Source organism: Sus scrofa, chromosome 15 (genome assembly GCF_054392235.1).
Source record: "Sus scrofa isolate SSC_HxYL_T2T_F1_AM1 chromosome 15, Sscrofa_HxYL_maternal_Yorkshire_Landrace_v2.0, whole genome shotgun sequence".
Classification (NCBI taxonomy): domain Eukaryota; kingdom Metazoa; phylum Chordata; class Mammalia; order Artiodactyla; family Suidae; genus Sus; species Sus scrofa.
This window is the reverse complement of record NC_139397.1, coordinates 153868656-153881280: the sequence shown is the minus strand read 5'-3', so window position 1 is coordinate 153881280 and position 12625 is coordinate 153868656. Positions and strand designations below refer to the sequence as shown.

The following is a 12625-nucleotide window of genomic DNA, read 5'->3' as shown; positions in this document are numbered from 1 at the left end:
AGTCAGTTCCCGCCGCACACCGCAGGCCTGACCACGACACCGACGCCTCCGGATTCAGGAGGCCAGAGGCCTGGGTCGAGGTGCCGGCACAGGCCCTTGCCCTGGTTTGCAGACGGCCGCCGTCTCACCGTCCTCACCGGAAGCTCTGGCGCCGCCACTAAGGACATGTGGGGCAACCTGCCGGGAGGCGGAGCCGGCGGGGTGTAAACACCGCGTTTAGTCCCGCTGGGAGCCTGGATGCGACTCTTCCTGCTCCCTCATGAACACCTGACACAGACGTGCCGCCTCGGCCTCTGCAGGTTCCGACCCCAGTCGGAGGAAAGGTGACACCGTGTGGTTGGTAACTGGGCCCCTCACCGCCCCCGGCAACAGGGGCCTCGCCTCTGCTGTGACCACAGGTGGCGGTCTTGTCCTGTCCAGCTGCTGACCTTGACCCGGTGCTGCGCTGGAAGGGCTGAGGGAAGGGACAGTGGATTGGAGGCACAGGAACAGGAGGAGCTCCAAGGGCGAGGGGCCCGGTGTGCTGAGGCCTCTGGGCACTAGCAGAGAAGCCCAGCTGCGGGGCGGAGAGCCGGGCCTGCGGCCCACTGACCGAAGAGGGGGCCGGGCCCCAAGAGGAAGGACCCCCCGCAGAGCAAGTGTGCATGGCAGAGCCCCACCCCCCACCCCCCCAGGCCCTCGGCTCTGTGGCTGTGCCAGGGAGAAGGGACAGCCAGGCGTTTGAGAACCACGGGGCTTCCAGTTCCTGGGCTGACACTGACCCCCAGCGCATCCACAAGGACAAGACTGAAACCAACCCCAGTACCTCGGGGAGGGTGGCAACCAGGGCCCCTCCCGGCTCTAGAGATGCAGGGGTGCTGGGCCCATCCTGTCTCCGTGTGACTCAGGAGCAGGGGTCCTGGAGGACAACACCAGCTTCCAGAGGGCAGGGCCGGTGGAGACCACTCAGGACTCGGGCACAGGAGCGTGGCCGTGGTGGAGGACGCTCCAAGTCAGGAAAAGGCGCTAAGAGCTCACGCTTACGTGGCACGGAGCAGGTGCTGGCAGTTTTTTCCAGGAAACTGTCATAACACAGCACGGGGACCCAACGGGCCAAACGCCCCATCGTGACCACAACACGTTGATCAAGCTTTCAGGGCAAGAGGTGGCAGGAGGCAAACGGGGCCAGATCAGGGCCCACGGCATCGAGAGGGCCGGGGGTCTAGGGCCAGAGGCCTGCAGGACACCCCCTCCCACGTCAGAAGCAAAGGGCTGCGTCCTGCGCCTCTGAGAACACGCACGAGGCCTCCGGGCGCCAGCAGCAGCGTTTTCCACACGGAGCCCCCACCCCGGCTGGGGGACCAGATGACGGAGTCGCCAGGTGGGAGGCCCAGCACGGGGGCGCGGGGCCGCTCCGCCTGCTTCACCCTTAGGACAGCCGGGGCCCGCTCCTCGGCTCTCCTCCCCCTGCCCCTCACCGCCCAGCCGCCCTGCGGGGGCGTCCCCCTGCCCCCCGAGAGAGCCAGACAGACTCAGCCGGAAGCTGCTCGATGCTAACAGTTTATTTATAAAGTCATGACCTAAAAACGCTTCTAATAAATACTTCTAAACAAGGTCTGTGGCGACACTGTCCTGCTGTAGGCCTCTCTCCAGGGCCAAGGAGACGGACGGCACGGAGGACTTCGGGAAGCTCTGCAGTCTCAGCGGCAGGAACAAAAATGCCCCCTGAGGTTTTCTGGCCCTTCCTGAAGCACCTGCTCGACCCCAGGGCTGCTGCTTTCCACCGGGACCGGCCCGGCTGCCGCGGCAGTGACCCGTGGGCCACTGGGGGCCCCTTGGAGCCCGGTCACCAGAGCTGACAGGAAGGCCATCCGGTTAGCTTTTCATCACCGCCATAAAGGAGGCCTGTGGGAGGACAGAGGCCCAGGTCTGGGCGGCTGCCCGGCTGCCGGGGCGGGGGTGGGGGGAAGCCCGCCCCCATGTCCTCCAGGGCTGTCACTGCAGCCAGCTTCCTGGCCCCTGGGAAGCTCTGCCTGGGGTGCCCATGGGACCAGACAAGGGCGCCTCATGTCCCTGGGCAGCACCTGGCGGGCCCAGGGCAGAGCGAGCCGGGCGGGCCCTCCCAGGCCCCTCCTACCTCGGTGAGCAGCTGCCCCAGCATCTCCTGGCTGTGGATGGAGCGCCTGTGGGCGAGGAGGGCAGGGTCAGGCCTCTGGGCTCTGCCGGGACGGGGGAGAGCTGGGTGTGGGGGGCAGGCGGGAGAGCTCAGGGCCACCGCCCCGGCGCAGGCGCACACACGCGCACACAGCCCCGGAGCCCCACCTGTCTATTCTGGTCTCCACGGTCACCGTGAAGGCCCCCTCTGTGTCCGGGAGGTAGGTGGAGGGCACGATCCTGTAGGTCCCCGCGGGCAGGTGGCAGAGCCGGCTCACCTCCTGGGCGTAGCAGTGTGGCACACAGCTCAGCAGAGGCTCCTGGAGCAGCAGCGAGGAGGCACCCTGGGCCCTGCCGTCCAGCGGAACCTGGGGGAGGCCTCGGCTCAGACTGGCTACAGCCACGACGACCGCAGGGCCATGCTCCCTTCCTGGCAGGGGCCGTCCTGGGGCGGGAGCAGCCCGGGCTGTCGACTTGCCTCTTGTCACACACGCCAGGCCCCCGAATCCAACTCGCCACTCACTGCGCCCCACCACCCGGGTGCCCACAGCTGGGGACCACCAGGGTCCCCAGTGTGCAGGCCCCGCCCTGCAGGGCACTGGGTGAGCTGCCACCTGCTGGGGGGCACAGCAGCTCCACCTCGCGAGGGTACAGGGTTAGGGTTAAGGTGCAGGGTCTCCTCGGACGGACGCCTCAATGGCTCAGCTCCGGGCTGTCCTCCAGGCACCTGACACCACCCCAAGCCCGTCTTGAAAGGAGCGGATGGCGTTGTGTCATCACCACAGGACCTGGGTTTGCGACCTCTGGCATCTGACCTCCTCCCCTCCCTCCCGCTCCAGGTCTGCAGAGCGAGCTCGGTCCGCGTTTTGGGGCAGGAAGAGCGGAGGCGCTCGGGGTAGCCCTTGCCTGGCCCCACACAGCCTCCTGCCACGCTGTGCGAGAGCCCCGGCCCCACATGACCCCGGGGCAGCCTGCCCTCCCTGGGCTGGGGTGACTGGCATGCTTTCCTGAGCTCCCGGAGGCCACCCCTTCCCTTCCGTTTCTGGGATGGGGGCCTGGCCCGCGCAGGCGAGTGCACGGCGCCTCGCTCCTCGCCCGCAGCTGGGTCTCTCCTTTCTGATCTACAACCCCTGCTCAGTGGAGCGTCCGTCTGGGCCGCCCCCTCCCTCTCTGGCTCGTCCCCACGTCCCTGGCTGGCGCTTGCTGCAGGGGGCCGGGGGCTCTGCACAGCTTCGGAGCAGCTCTGCTCCCCAAACACCTGTCGGTCTCCCCGCTGGAGGCGCCATCCTGGGTGCAGCTCAGGACAGAGGTGCTTGGCAGCTGTCCCAAGCCGGGTGAGTGGTCAGGGGCTGCCTGAGCTGACCTATGACCCCATGAACCACGGAGTCGGGAAGCAGAGAAATGAATCCTGCACGTGACCGGCCGACCTGGCGGACAGGCTTGGCTGATGTGGACAGAGCCGGAGCGGGGGTAGCCCGGCCACCCCACCCCCGCTCACCCCCAGCCCAGCCCGGGGGTGGAGCCTGCCTGGAAGACGTGGAAGCCGATGGGGAGGCACTCGACGTCGCGGCAGTGCTGGCGCAGAGTGATGCGGACACAGCGAGGGCCCGAGCCCTCGGGCACCGAGAGCGGGAAGCAGGGGTTGGTGGGGTAGGAGGCAAAGTTCCGGCTGCCCCCCGCCGTCTGGCCGACTCTCCAGGAGCCCCGCAGCTGCACCGTCTCCCACTCGCCCGCGGGCAGGCCCTCCGGGTGGGCAGCGCTCTGGGCCGCCGGCTTGATGGCACTGCCCGGGAGACAAGCATGACTGGGCCTCTGTCAGGGCCGCCAACGCGCACACCTCTGTGAAAACGCCCGGCGGCCCCTCCCCCAGCCTGAGACCCTGCTCCCCTCACCTGAGGGAGACCCTCCCGCTGGAGAAGACGCGGAGCAGGAACTGCCCTGGCGCGTCTTTCAGGAAGGTGCTGGGCACAGCCAGGTAGAAGCCCGGGGCGAGCTCACAGCGCAGGTGGACCTCACGGTCGTATGCATGGCACGCGGTGCCCGCCACGGGGGGCGCAGACAGGGCCCTGGGCAGGCTGACCCGCCGCTTCTCCACCTGCGGGGAGGCCCCGTCGACGTCACAGACCTGGGATCGCCCCCGCCCTGTCCCCTCGAGGCACCCAAGCCTGTAGGCCCCTCCCAGCCTCACGGGGGCGGGCGAGTGTCCCTCAGCCCTGGGTCAGCGGCTCTGTCCCAGAGGTGAGCCTGCCGGTGCCCCTGCTCTGGGAGAAAACAGACAAATCTAGACAGGGCTGCTGCTCCCAGAAAGGCATGGCTGCTGCGACCTGAGGACAGCTGGACAAATGACTTGCTGGCAACTCCTCTTATAAGAGGAAGCAATGCCCACGCAGGAGCAGGGAACAGCGAGTCTTTTAATATGAGATTAAAAAGCCGGTGGCTGGGCAGAGCAGTCCACACTGGCCCCAGTGCCCTGAGGAGCGCAGGACGCGTTTCCACCACGAGCCCCAGACGGGTCCTCAGACAAGCCCACGTCTCCACCTTCCCGTCCTGGTTTTCTAGGGAGGGGACCGAGGGAGGCGGGGAGGTGCAGTGGCCTCTCGAGGTCAGCAGCGAGTGGCAGAGCCGGCTGCTGGCCCTGGGCCGGCCCTCACCCGTCCTCCCAACACCTCCGCTCACGGCAGAGCCCCCGCTCCGCCCCACACGCGGGCCTGGGGCGGGTGCAGCCGGAGGACTCGGGCAGGAGAATGGCCGGGGTGGGGAGGCGTGTGGGGCCCTGGGACTCGCCCTCCCCGTCCTGTCCCCGCACCCACGGGCGCATTACCTTCCAGATGTGCAAACCCACGGCCTGGCGGTCCTTGCCCAGGCAGCTCGTGGGGCTCCGGGAGGCATGGTCGTCCCCCACTGGGGCTCGGCCTGTCAGGCGCATCCGGGGTCTCTGCAGGACGGCCACGTACAGCTCGCTGGGTTCCGAGACCCGCAGCCAGAACTTGGGGTTACTGGGAAAGCCGCGGTTGTTCCGGCAGCCGCCTGCCGACTGCCCCTTGACCCAGGCCCCGGGCAGCTGCTGAGTGTGGCATAGCGCCTTTCCTGGTGGGGAACGCACGGAGTCGGCCTCGCACCCCCTAAAGCACCAGGACACCTGCACCGCAAGGGCCTGGCCGCGCCCCCTGCCCCCTGCCCCCGCGGGAGGGGGCGGAACCCTCTCTCCACCCTGAAGAGGAGCGAAAGCTGATGAGAGGTGCCAGGCCCCCGGCAGAAGGAGGCGGCACCTGCTCAGCCCTCCGACTTCGGGGGCCGCGTCCATCCCCACTGCCGCCCCCAAGGCCTCCCCGGGGCTGTGGGCCTCCCTCACCTGAGCAGAGGCTCTGCAGGTGGCCGGCCTCGGTGACCGGGAAGCCGATGGTGACCTCGTCAAACTCACGCAGGAACTCCTCCTCCTCCACCCAGAACTCCCCGTCCTGGAGCTCAGCCAGCAGCGCAGACTCGTCCCCAGGCTGCGCCCGGCTCCACCCCTCGCCCCTGGAAGGAACCTGACCTCAGGGGGGCCTCTGGCAGCAGCGCCGGAGAGGCGGGGCGGGAGGGCACCCAGAGGGTCCCTGCGGCCCCTCCCCTCCCCCGAGGCGCTCTGGGCCCTGGTGGAGGGGGCCCCTCGGAGCCCCTCCCCTCTCCGGGGCCCCTCCCCAGGCTGCGTGGGTGACGGAGGGTGGGCAGTGCCATCCTGCTCCCCGGCCCAGCTAAGGGGAGCGTCCCAGTGCAGGCCTGGGAGCTGCGCTGAGAGCCGTGGGCCAGGCGGCCCAAGGTCTGCCACCAGCAGCCAGGCGGGGCATCCAGCGTTCTGTGGGCGCCCACAGGACGCCAGAGCCCTGGTGCCCAGCACTAAGCCCGCCTCACGAGGCCGTCTGAGCGCAGAGTTGGCGGTCTGCACACAGGTGCCCAGCGGGCCTCGCCGCGGACCTGCCAAACACGGTCCTGACGGGGGCCCAGGCTGTGGGATCCAAGCGAACACACGGTCGAGTCAGCTGGTGGCGGCCACTCGGGCCCCATGGCCCTTCCCCCAACAGCCCGGTGACCCAGAGCGCAGCCCCGCCCACACTCACCCCTCTCTCCAGGGCCCCTGCCAACACCGCCGGCCCCAGGGGTTCTGAATCCGTAGCAGCAGGATGCTGTCCCCGGCCAGACCCCGGAGCTCTCGCAGGTCCGAGACAAGGAAAGCGTGGAACTCCCCCAGCTCCCTGGTACCTGCGTGAGGAACAGCTCAGTCGTGACCAGGGAGCCCCCAGGTCCACCCCTTCCCCGGCCTCCAGCCTGCAGCACCTGGGCACCCAAGCGCCGCCTTTCCTGACCACTGAGGACAAGTCAGGCCGGGAGCGGCCTCGTCCGGCGTGGAGCCACAGCAAAGGACCTGGGTTTGGACACTGGCTCGGCGGCCACCAGGCCTGGCAGGTCCTCCCTCCTCTGGGCTTGTCCTCGCCTGGGCAGACGAGGGAGGGAGGTTCTTACACGTGCTGCTGCCAGCACTGTCCCCTGCGGGTCTGTGACGCCAGGAACACAAGAGGAACCTCCCCTGGGCAAGGCCCGTGGGCGTCAGGGGACGAGGGGCTGGAGGTGGAGGGGCCCGGCAAGGAACGGCCCCGTCTGGTGGTGGCAGCGGCGGCGGCGATCCAGGCAGAAGACAAGAAACGCCTGGAACAGTGTCAGATGCCTCACCTAGAAAGGCGAGGGAGCAGCCGCTCTGCGGGCCCCACCCTGGTCCCCAGCCCCTTGGCATTCCCGGGGCTCCCGCCGGCTCCCCCCTTCGCCTGGGGGTTTCTGCAAAGCCCGAAGTGCTAAGAATCAGCCCTGCTCTGGCCTACCCTGCGGGCCAGCCCTCCAGCCAGGCAGGCTCTGAGGCCGAGTCCCGGCCTGCGACTCAGCACAGCCTCTGGGGCTCCCCTCACCCACCAGCTGTGGGTCCCCGGCCGCGTGGAGGGCAGCCCGTGAGGAACCCAGACCAGGGCTGGGCCACCCTCCCGACCAGCCAGGCAGCGCAGTGGACAACACGTGGCAGCTGGTTTTAATGTTCATTTTCTCTGGCCCAAAATTCCACTACAAAAGTAGCCTAAGCATGGACGTAACTCCACGTACGGTGCCCTCCGCAGCGGTCTTTACAGCAGCGCAAAACCGCGAGGAGCTTCGAGATCCAACACTAAGGGAGGGTTAAGAAAACCACGGCGCAGACACCAAGGAAATAAGACGCCGCCAAGGCTCATGCGGCCACACGGAAGACGGCGTCTGATGACCCGCACGGGTTTGTAAGAGGAACGGACAAAAGACGCTAAAAAGCCAGGCGGTGTCAAATCGGAGTGACCTCTCCCTCCAAGAAACTTTCTTCAACGAGCACGTTTCTCACGTGAGCACCAGGGTCTTGATTTTGCTGGGGACCAGCCAGGCCGGAGATGGTGCCCCCGCTGTGAGGGCCCCCGCCTCACCCTGAGGCCACGTTCCGGTCAGGGGAAAAGGGACTTCCCTCCGGAGGAGGCCAGTGGGTAGGGAAGGTCACCCACCCCTTCCGAAGCCCTCCGCTCCAAGGGGCAAATGCTCTGCTTTCTCCTTAGTCCCGGAAGGACCACAGCACAAAGTCCCTGCGTGCCCGGGGAGGCGGCGAGGGCGAGGGAGCACACGGGCCCACCCCGCCACCACCTGCTCCGCCGTACCTGATCGGGGGCTGAGCACCGAGCAGCTTATCAGACAGCGGTCCTTCAGGACAAGCAGCTGCCGGCAAGTCCTGGGCTCCGAGGCGCCGGGCCTGTCCTGCTGGCTGCCGGGCCTGTCCTGCTGGCCACCGGGCCTGGCCAGGTCCTTCAGGTTCCACCTTTCCGCCAGGCCACCAGTGAGGTCCACCAGGGCGTCTGCCACCTGCCCTGCCCACAGGTGCTCATAGGACCCAGAGACCCTGGGGAGACAGCCAGGAGGGTGAGGCTCCAGCCCCCGCCCCGCCCCGGCCCCCAGGTCCACCCTCTGACCCACTTCGGTCGCTTCTCTTCGCTTCTACCGCCCTCGGATCCTCGCCAGGTCCAGACACAGCCTGGCTGCCCCGGCTAAGGCACAGCGTCCCGCAGGGCCCCCCACCTCTGCCCACACGCAGACCCTCGCCTGCCTCTGGCAGATCACCAGGGGGAGCAGGTGCAGAGGCTGAGAGCAGCCACCCCTCCGTCCCCTCAAGATCAAGCCCCTCGGCCTGACAGCGCCCGGGGTCAGGTGGGGCTCGCTCACACCAGCGTGGCCAGAGGGCTGCGGGCTCGCTCTGCACAAGGCCTGCCTATCAACTCGGCCAGCGCCACCCCAGAGGCAGGTCTCAAGAGACCCAGGCGAGGTCAGGATACCTTGGTGGCCGCCCTGTCCCCAGTGGTGAAAGACAAACACATGGAGACGTTTCTTGGCTCGGGTTTGCGGGAACAAGGCCCTTCCTTTCTGCAGGCCGGGCCCTCGTGCCCGACTTTGAATCAAGGGCAGGGAAAGGAGTGGACAGTGGGGACAGCCGACCACAGGCCACGTTCAGGGTTTCCGGCCCCAGCCGGGTCAGCCCCGCCCGGGACTGGCCGCCCGGCCCCCGCCCCCCCGGCCCCGGCCTGGCGCGTACTTGGCATAGGCCTTCTCCAGCAAGGGGAGCCAGAACACATCCTCTCGCTGGCACCGGGAGAAGCAGAGTCTCCCTGCAAGACAAGGCAGACGGTCATCCACGGTCACCTCCACCCAGCGTCCAAACTGCCACACGCGGCAGGTGAAGGAGCCACGGTACGTCTGGTCGAGCCAGCTCGGCTGTCCTGGCGGAAAGACCTACCGCACGCGGGGAGAGGCAAAAGGAGGCGGTGAGAGAAGCCACCCCGTGGCGCCTTCCCCGCATCCTGACGGAGGGACGACCCTGAGACAGCGCCCTGCCGCCACCTTGCTCCACGCCTGCCGTCTGCACTCGCACCCAAGACTAATGGGCCTTTCTCGGTCGGGGGGTTAGGGCCACGCGGAGGGAGCCAGGTCGGGCCCTGCGTCCCCAGGAAGCTCCAGATCTGTGTAACCTGCACAGGCCTGCGGGACCCGATTCTCGACCAAGAGGCGGGGGTGGCAGGTCACCAGGGGCACAGCAAGCCCTCGGCTGGAGCCTGAGGCCTGAGGAACTCCACCCGCGCCCGGCCGGCCGCCGTCCACTGCTGGGTTTGTGGTTCTGGCCCAAAGCTGAGCCAGCACGGGCCCTGCAGCCGGCCGGCCTCACTTGGTCCTGGCTCTGCCCCTTACTGGCTGGGAACAAAACTGTTTCAGTAACCCTGTTTGTAAGTGCCGGCAGGGCCGATGGAATGAAGCCAGCAACTGTGGTGTGCTCAGCACGGGGCCTGGGACCCGGGGGCAGCTCGGAAGGGGGCCGTCACTGTCTACACAGCTGCATTCCTCAGGAACACGGAGCGACGAGCCAGGCCAACACGGCTCCTCGGGGAGGAGCCTCACAGGCCTCTGCCCCCGCGGTTTCTGCCTGGCACCAGGAATAGTTTGAATCACCTTCTGCCAATTTATACCCCAAACCTACTCAGAGACAGAAACCGGGAACTAGCTGGGAAATCTACCCCCAGCCAGCACAGCCAGCACAGCAGCTCTCTGGGCGGACCTTTCCTGCCCGGGGCTGGCAGCTGTGTCTTTTCATCCAAATGCTGGCGGGCCACCCGAGAAGCCAGGGCTCAGGAGAGGGCAGAGCAGGGCAGCAAGCACCCCTGGTGGGGGGTGACTGTGTCTGCGCCTCCGAGCCATGTGCCTGACCGCTGAGCGCTCACTCTCTCTGCCTAGGAGCCCCAGCGAGCGGGAGGCCGGCTGCCCGCCCTTCCTTCCTGTGCGTGCAGACAGGAAGCCGGCAGAAGGGGAGCCCGCGCTGGTGCAGACACCTGGTCCAGGAGGCGCCGGCTCTTCTGCAGGGCGGCGCAGGCACACAGGAACCAGCAGTCCCCCAGCAGGCCCTGCTTCACCTGGCCCTCCTGCGGGCTATCGGCGAAGAGCCGCGGCTCGGCACAGATCTCCTGAAACAGAGAAAACACATGGAGTCTGACGGACGGCTGGCCTTGAAACCAGGAGCACAGGGTCTACGACAGGGGCTGGGGAGGAGCTTCTCTGGTCGCGGGAGAGGGAGGGGCTGGCTTTCGCTCTCATTATCCGTGGGGCCCCCGTCCAGCTTAGATGCTGGGGTCCCTGTCTCTGTCCCGCCTCCTTAACGGGCAAAACTCCCAAGTCTGGATGCATCCTACCGCCCCGTCTTGAAACAGCTAAATGCTGGTCTAGAAAACGTTTCACTTTAAATTCAAACGGCAGGTCTCAAGTGGGCCCTCTGCGCTGTTTCTCTAAAGGCTCAGCTTCCAGCCCCAGGCTGGCTTAGCCTTCTCTTCTCAAAACGCCCAGGCCCCTGGGAGCAGGTGTCCTCGCCTGATGCTTCATCTGAAGCCACCTGACCTGACCCCCCTCCTGCCTTCAAGGCCTTAGGGCCCCCCGTGAGCCTCTTCCCCCAGCTGTGCAGACATAAACCCAGGGTACAGACTGAGAGAGGACGTCTCAGCTCCTCTAAGGTGCTGGCCCCGGGCACCACTGCCCCCACTAGGTCCTTCACTGACAACTTCTCAAAAAACTGCTGGCCCCACTTCCTCTCTCCTTGCGACACAGCCCCCCTGCTTCTGAGCCAGTCATGCCTCCCAAACCGCTTTTATCAATGTCACCTCCATGTCGTCACCTCCAACGGGCACCCTCTGTCCTCTTTCCCAAGACTCAGCAGCGTTAGAGCAGGGGCTGCCCCCCAGCAGTCCCTGCTGGGCTTCCGTGGCCCCACAGACCTCTGGCGGTCCTCTCACCTCACTGCCTGCCCTTCTCAAGGCGCCTGGGTTCCTCAAGGCTCAGTTCCAAGCCCCCTCTTTTCTGCCCGTACTTTCTCCTGAGATGCTCTTCCAGACCCTGGGCCATATGCCGTCTGTTACCGTCTCAATTCCCAGATGGAGCATCCAGCCCAGATCTGCCTGAGCTCCCAACTCTCGTATCCACTTCCCCGCAGTTGGCCCCGCATGAACATGGAGGGCAAAGCCCAACCCTAGATTTCCACCCCTAGCTCTCCCGCCTCCCGCTTTCCCCAGCTCATCCAGATGAGACCACCAGCCAGCCGGGCGCTCAGGCCAGAAACCCAGTCATTCTTGATGTGTCCTTTACCCTCACCCTCTACTTCCAATCATCACTAAGAACGACCAACCCTCCCTCCAAGATGCTTCTCGGATCCACCGACTCCAAAGCACATCCCAGTGGTGCTCACACGAACCTGAGGCCCTCCTCTTTCTCCTGGACCACTGCAGTGGCCACCTGCACCCCTGCCCCAACAATCCATTTCACACCCGGTGGAAAGAGTGAGCCTCCTGAAACACAAATCCAAAGGAATCACTCTTCTACTAAAAATACCTGAGCAGCCTCCTATTGAACCTACAATCCTTTAAAACCACCACCACCACCACCACCACACTCCACTGGCAGGGCCAATTAGGCTCTTTGGCCCTTGCCACCCTCAGGCAAAACACTGTTGCCCAAGGAAAGCCCCTCAGCGGCCATAGCCGAGCAGTTCTACCTTTGCTCCCGGGCTTGCGCCACACAGATGTTTCCACTAAGGCTGCAAGCACTCAGGGGGAGCGGGGTTGCTCCCTGGGCAGTCTTACTCGGCCAATACACCATTTCTAAAGATATCAACACAGCACCAGGCCGGAGCACCCCTCAATTCAGGTGTTTACAACTGACAGTGCCAGTGCACAAAGTCCAAAACGGTAATTTGCTCAGCAAAACATGGCCCTTCCACGGGAGCATGAATGGAAGAAGGAACCAGAAAGCTTGCGGCCAGAAGGGCCCTGCAGACTAGAAGCTCTTCGGGGCACCCGCAAGTGGGGCTAAGCTTGTGTCTGCTAAAACGCCCCTCTGGCTGCGCTTTGAATCGCCTACGGAAAAGAGCTCACGCAGGTAGGGGCCGCGAGCCCGGGTCCAGCACTGCTGGAGTGGGATGGGAGGCGGCGTGGGAGCCCACTCGTGAGAACAGCAGCAGCAGCAGCAGACCCTGCCGAGAGCTCTGTGCCCAGCCCCGCCTGATCCCTGCCGCCCCGCTCGCACCACAGCAGGAAGCGGCGCCTAGAGACCCAGCGCGAGACCCGCGCGCCCCCCGCCCCACCTGGGGCCGCCTCCACGTGATCTCCTCCCGGAACTGGACCAGCGGCGTGGAGAAGCTGGAGAAGATCGAGGAGTCCGACGCGGGGAAGGCAGAGTCTCGGAAAAGCTCCCTGGCCGGCGCCCGCATCTTGGGGCCCCCGGGCTCCCATCTGCAGCCCACGCCCCTGTGCCGAGCGCAGCCGAGGGGGCCCGCAGCCCTGCGAGAGGGCAGGCCGGCCGCGGTCCCGCCAGCACCGCGCTCCCCTGCGCGGCCCGGCCCCCCAGCCCCGCGGGCCCCGCAGTCCCATCCGGCAGG

At 66.5% G+C, this 12625-nt stretch overlaps 1 protein-coding gene across 3 annotated transcripts; it reads right to left on the bottom strand.

Moving 5' to 3' along the window:
* Nucleotides 1-1523: 1523 nt before the first annotated feature.
* On the bottom strand, nucleotides 1524-12619 carry CAPN10 (calpain 10). Of its 3 annotated transcripts, XM_084998344.1 has the most exons (13): nucleotides 11744-12279; nucleotides 11444-11537; nucleotides 10038-10169; nucleotides 8753-8949; nucleotides 7827-8065; nucleotides 6231-6372; nucleotides 5486-5652; nucleotides 4955-5220; nucleotides 4026-4228; nucleotides 3661-3916; nucleotides 2302-2501; nucleotides 2117-2162; nucleotides 1524-1884 (listed from the first exon to the last, which is right to left on the bottom strand). In XM_084998344.1, the coding sequence occupies exons 1-13, from the start codon at nucleotides 11845-11847 to the stop codon at nucleotides 1855-1857; spliced, it is 2076 nt and encodes a 691-aa protein (XP_084854470.1). In that variant the 5' UTR covers nucleotides 11848-12279; the 3' UTR covers nucleotides 1524-1854.
* Between the last annotated feature and the right edge of the window lie 6 nt (nucleotides 12620-12625).

Coding starts and splice junctions, on each gene's coding strand:
- CAPN10 (XM_084998344.1), bottom strand. CDS start 11,847: ATGGTGTATTGGCCGAGTAAGACTGCCCAGGGAGCAACCCCGCTCCCC. Junction 11,538..11,743: donor GCGCAAGCCCGGGAGCAAAG/GTAGAACTGCTC, acceptor TTTGTGTTTCAG/GAGGCTCACTCTTTCCACCG. Junction 5,653..6,230: donor CAGGGGCCCTGGAGAGAGGG/GTGAGTGTGGGC, acceptor GGTTCCTTCCAG/GGGCGAGGGGTGGAGCCGGG.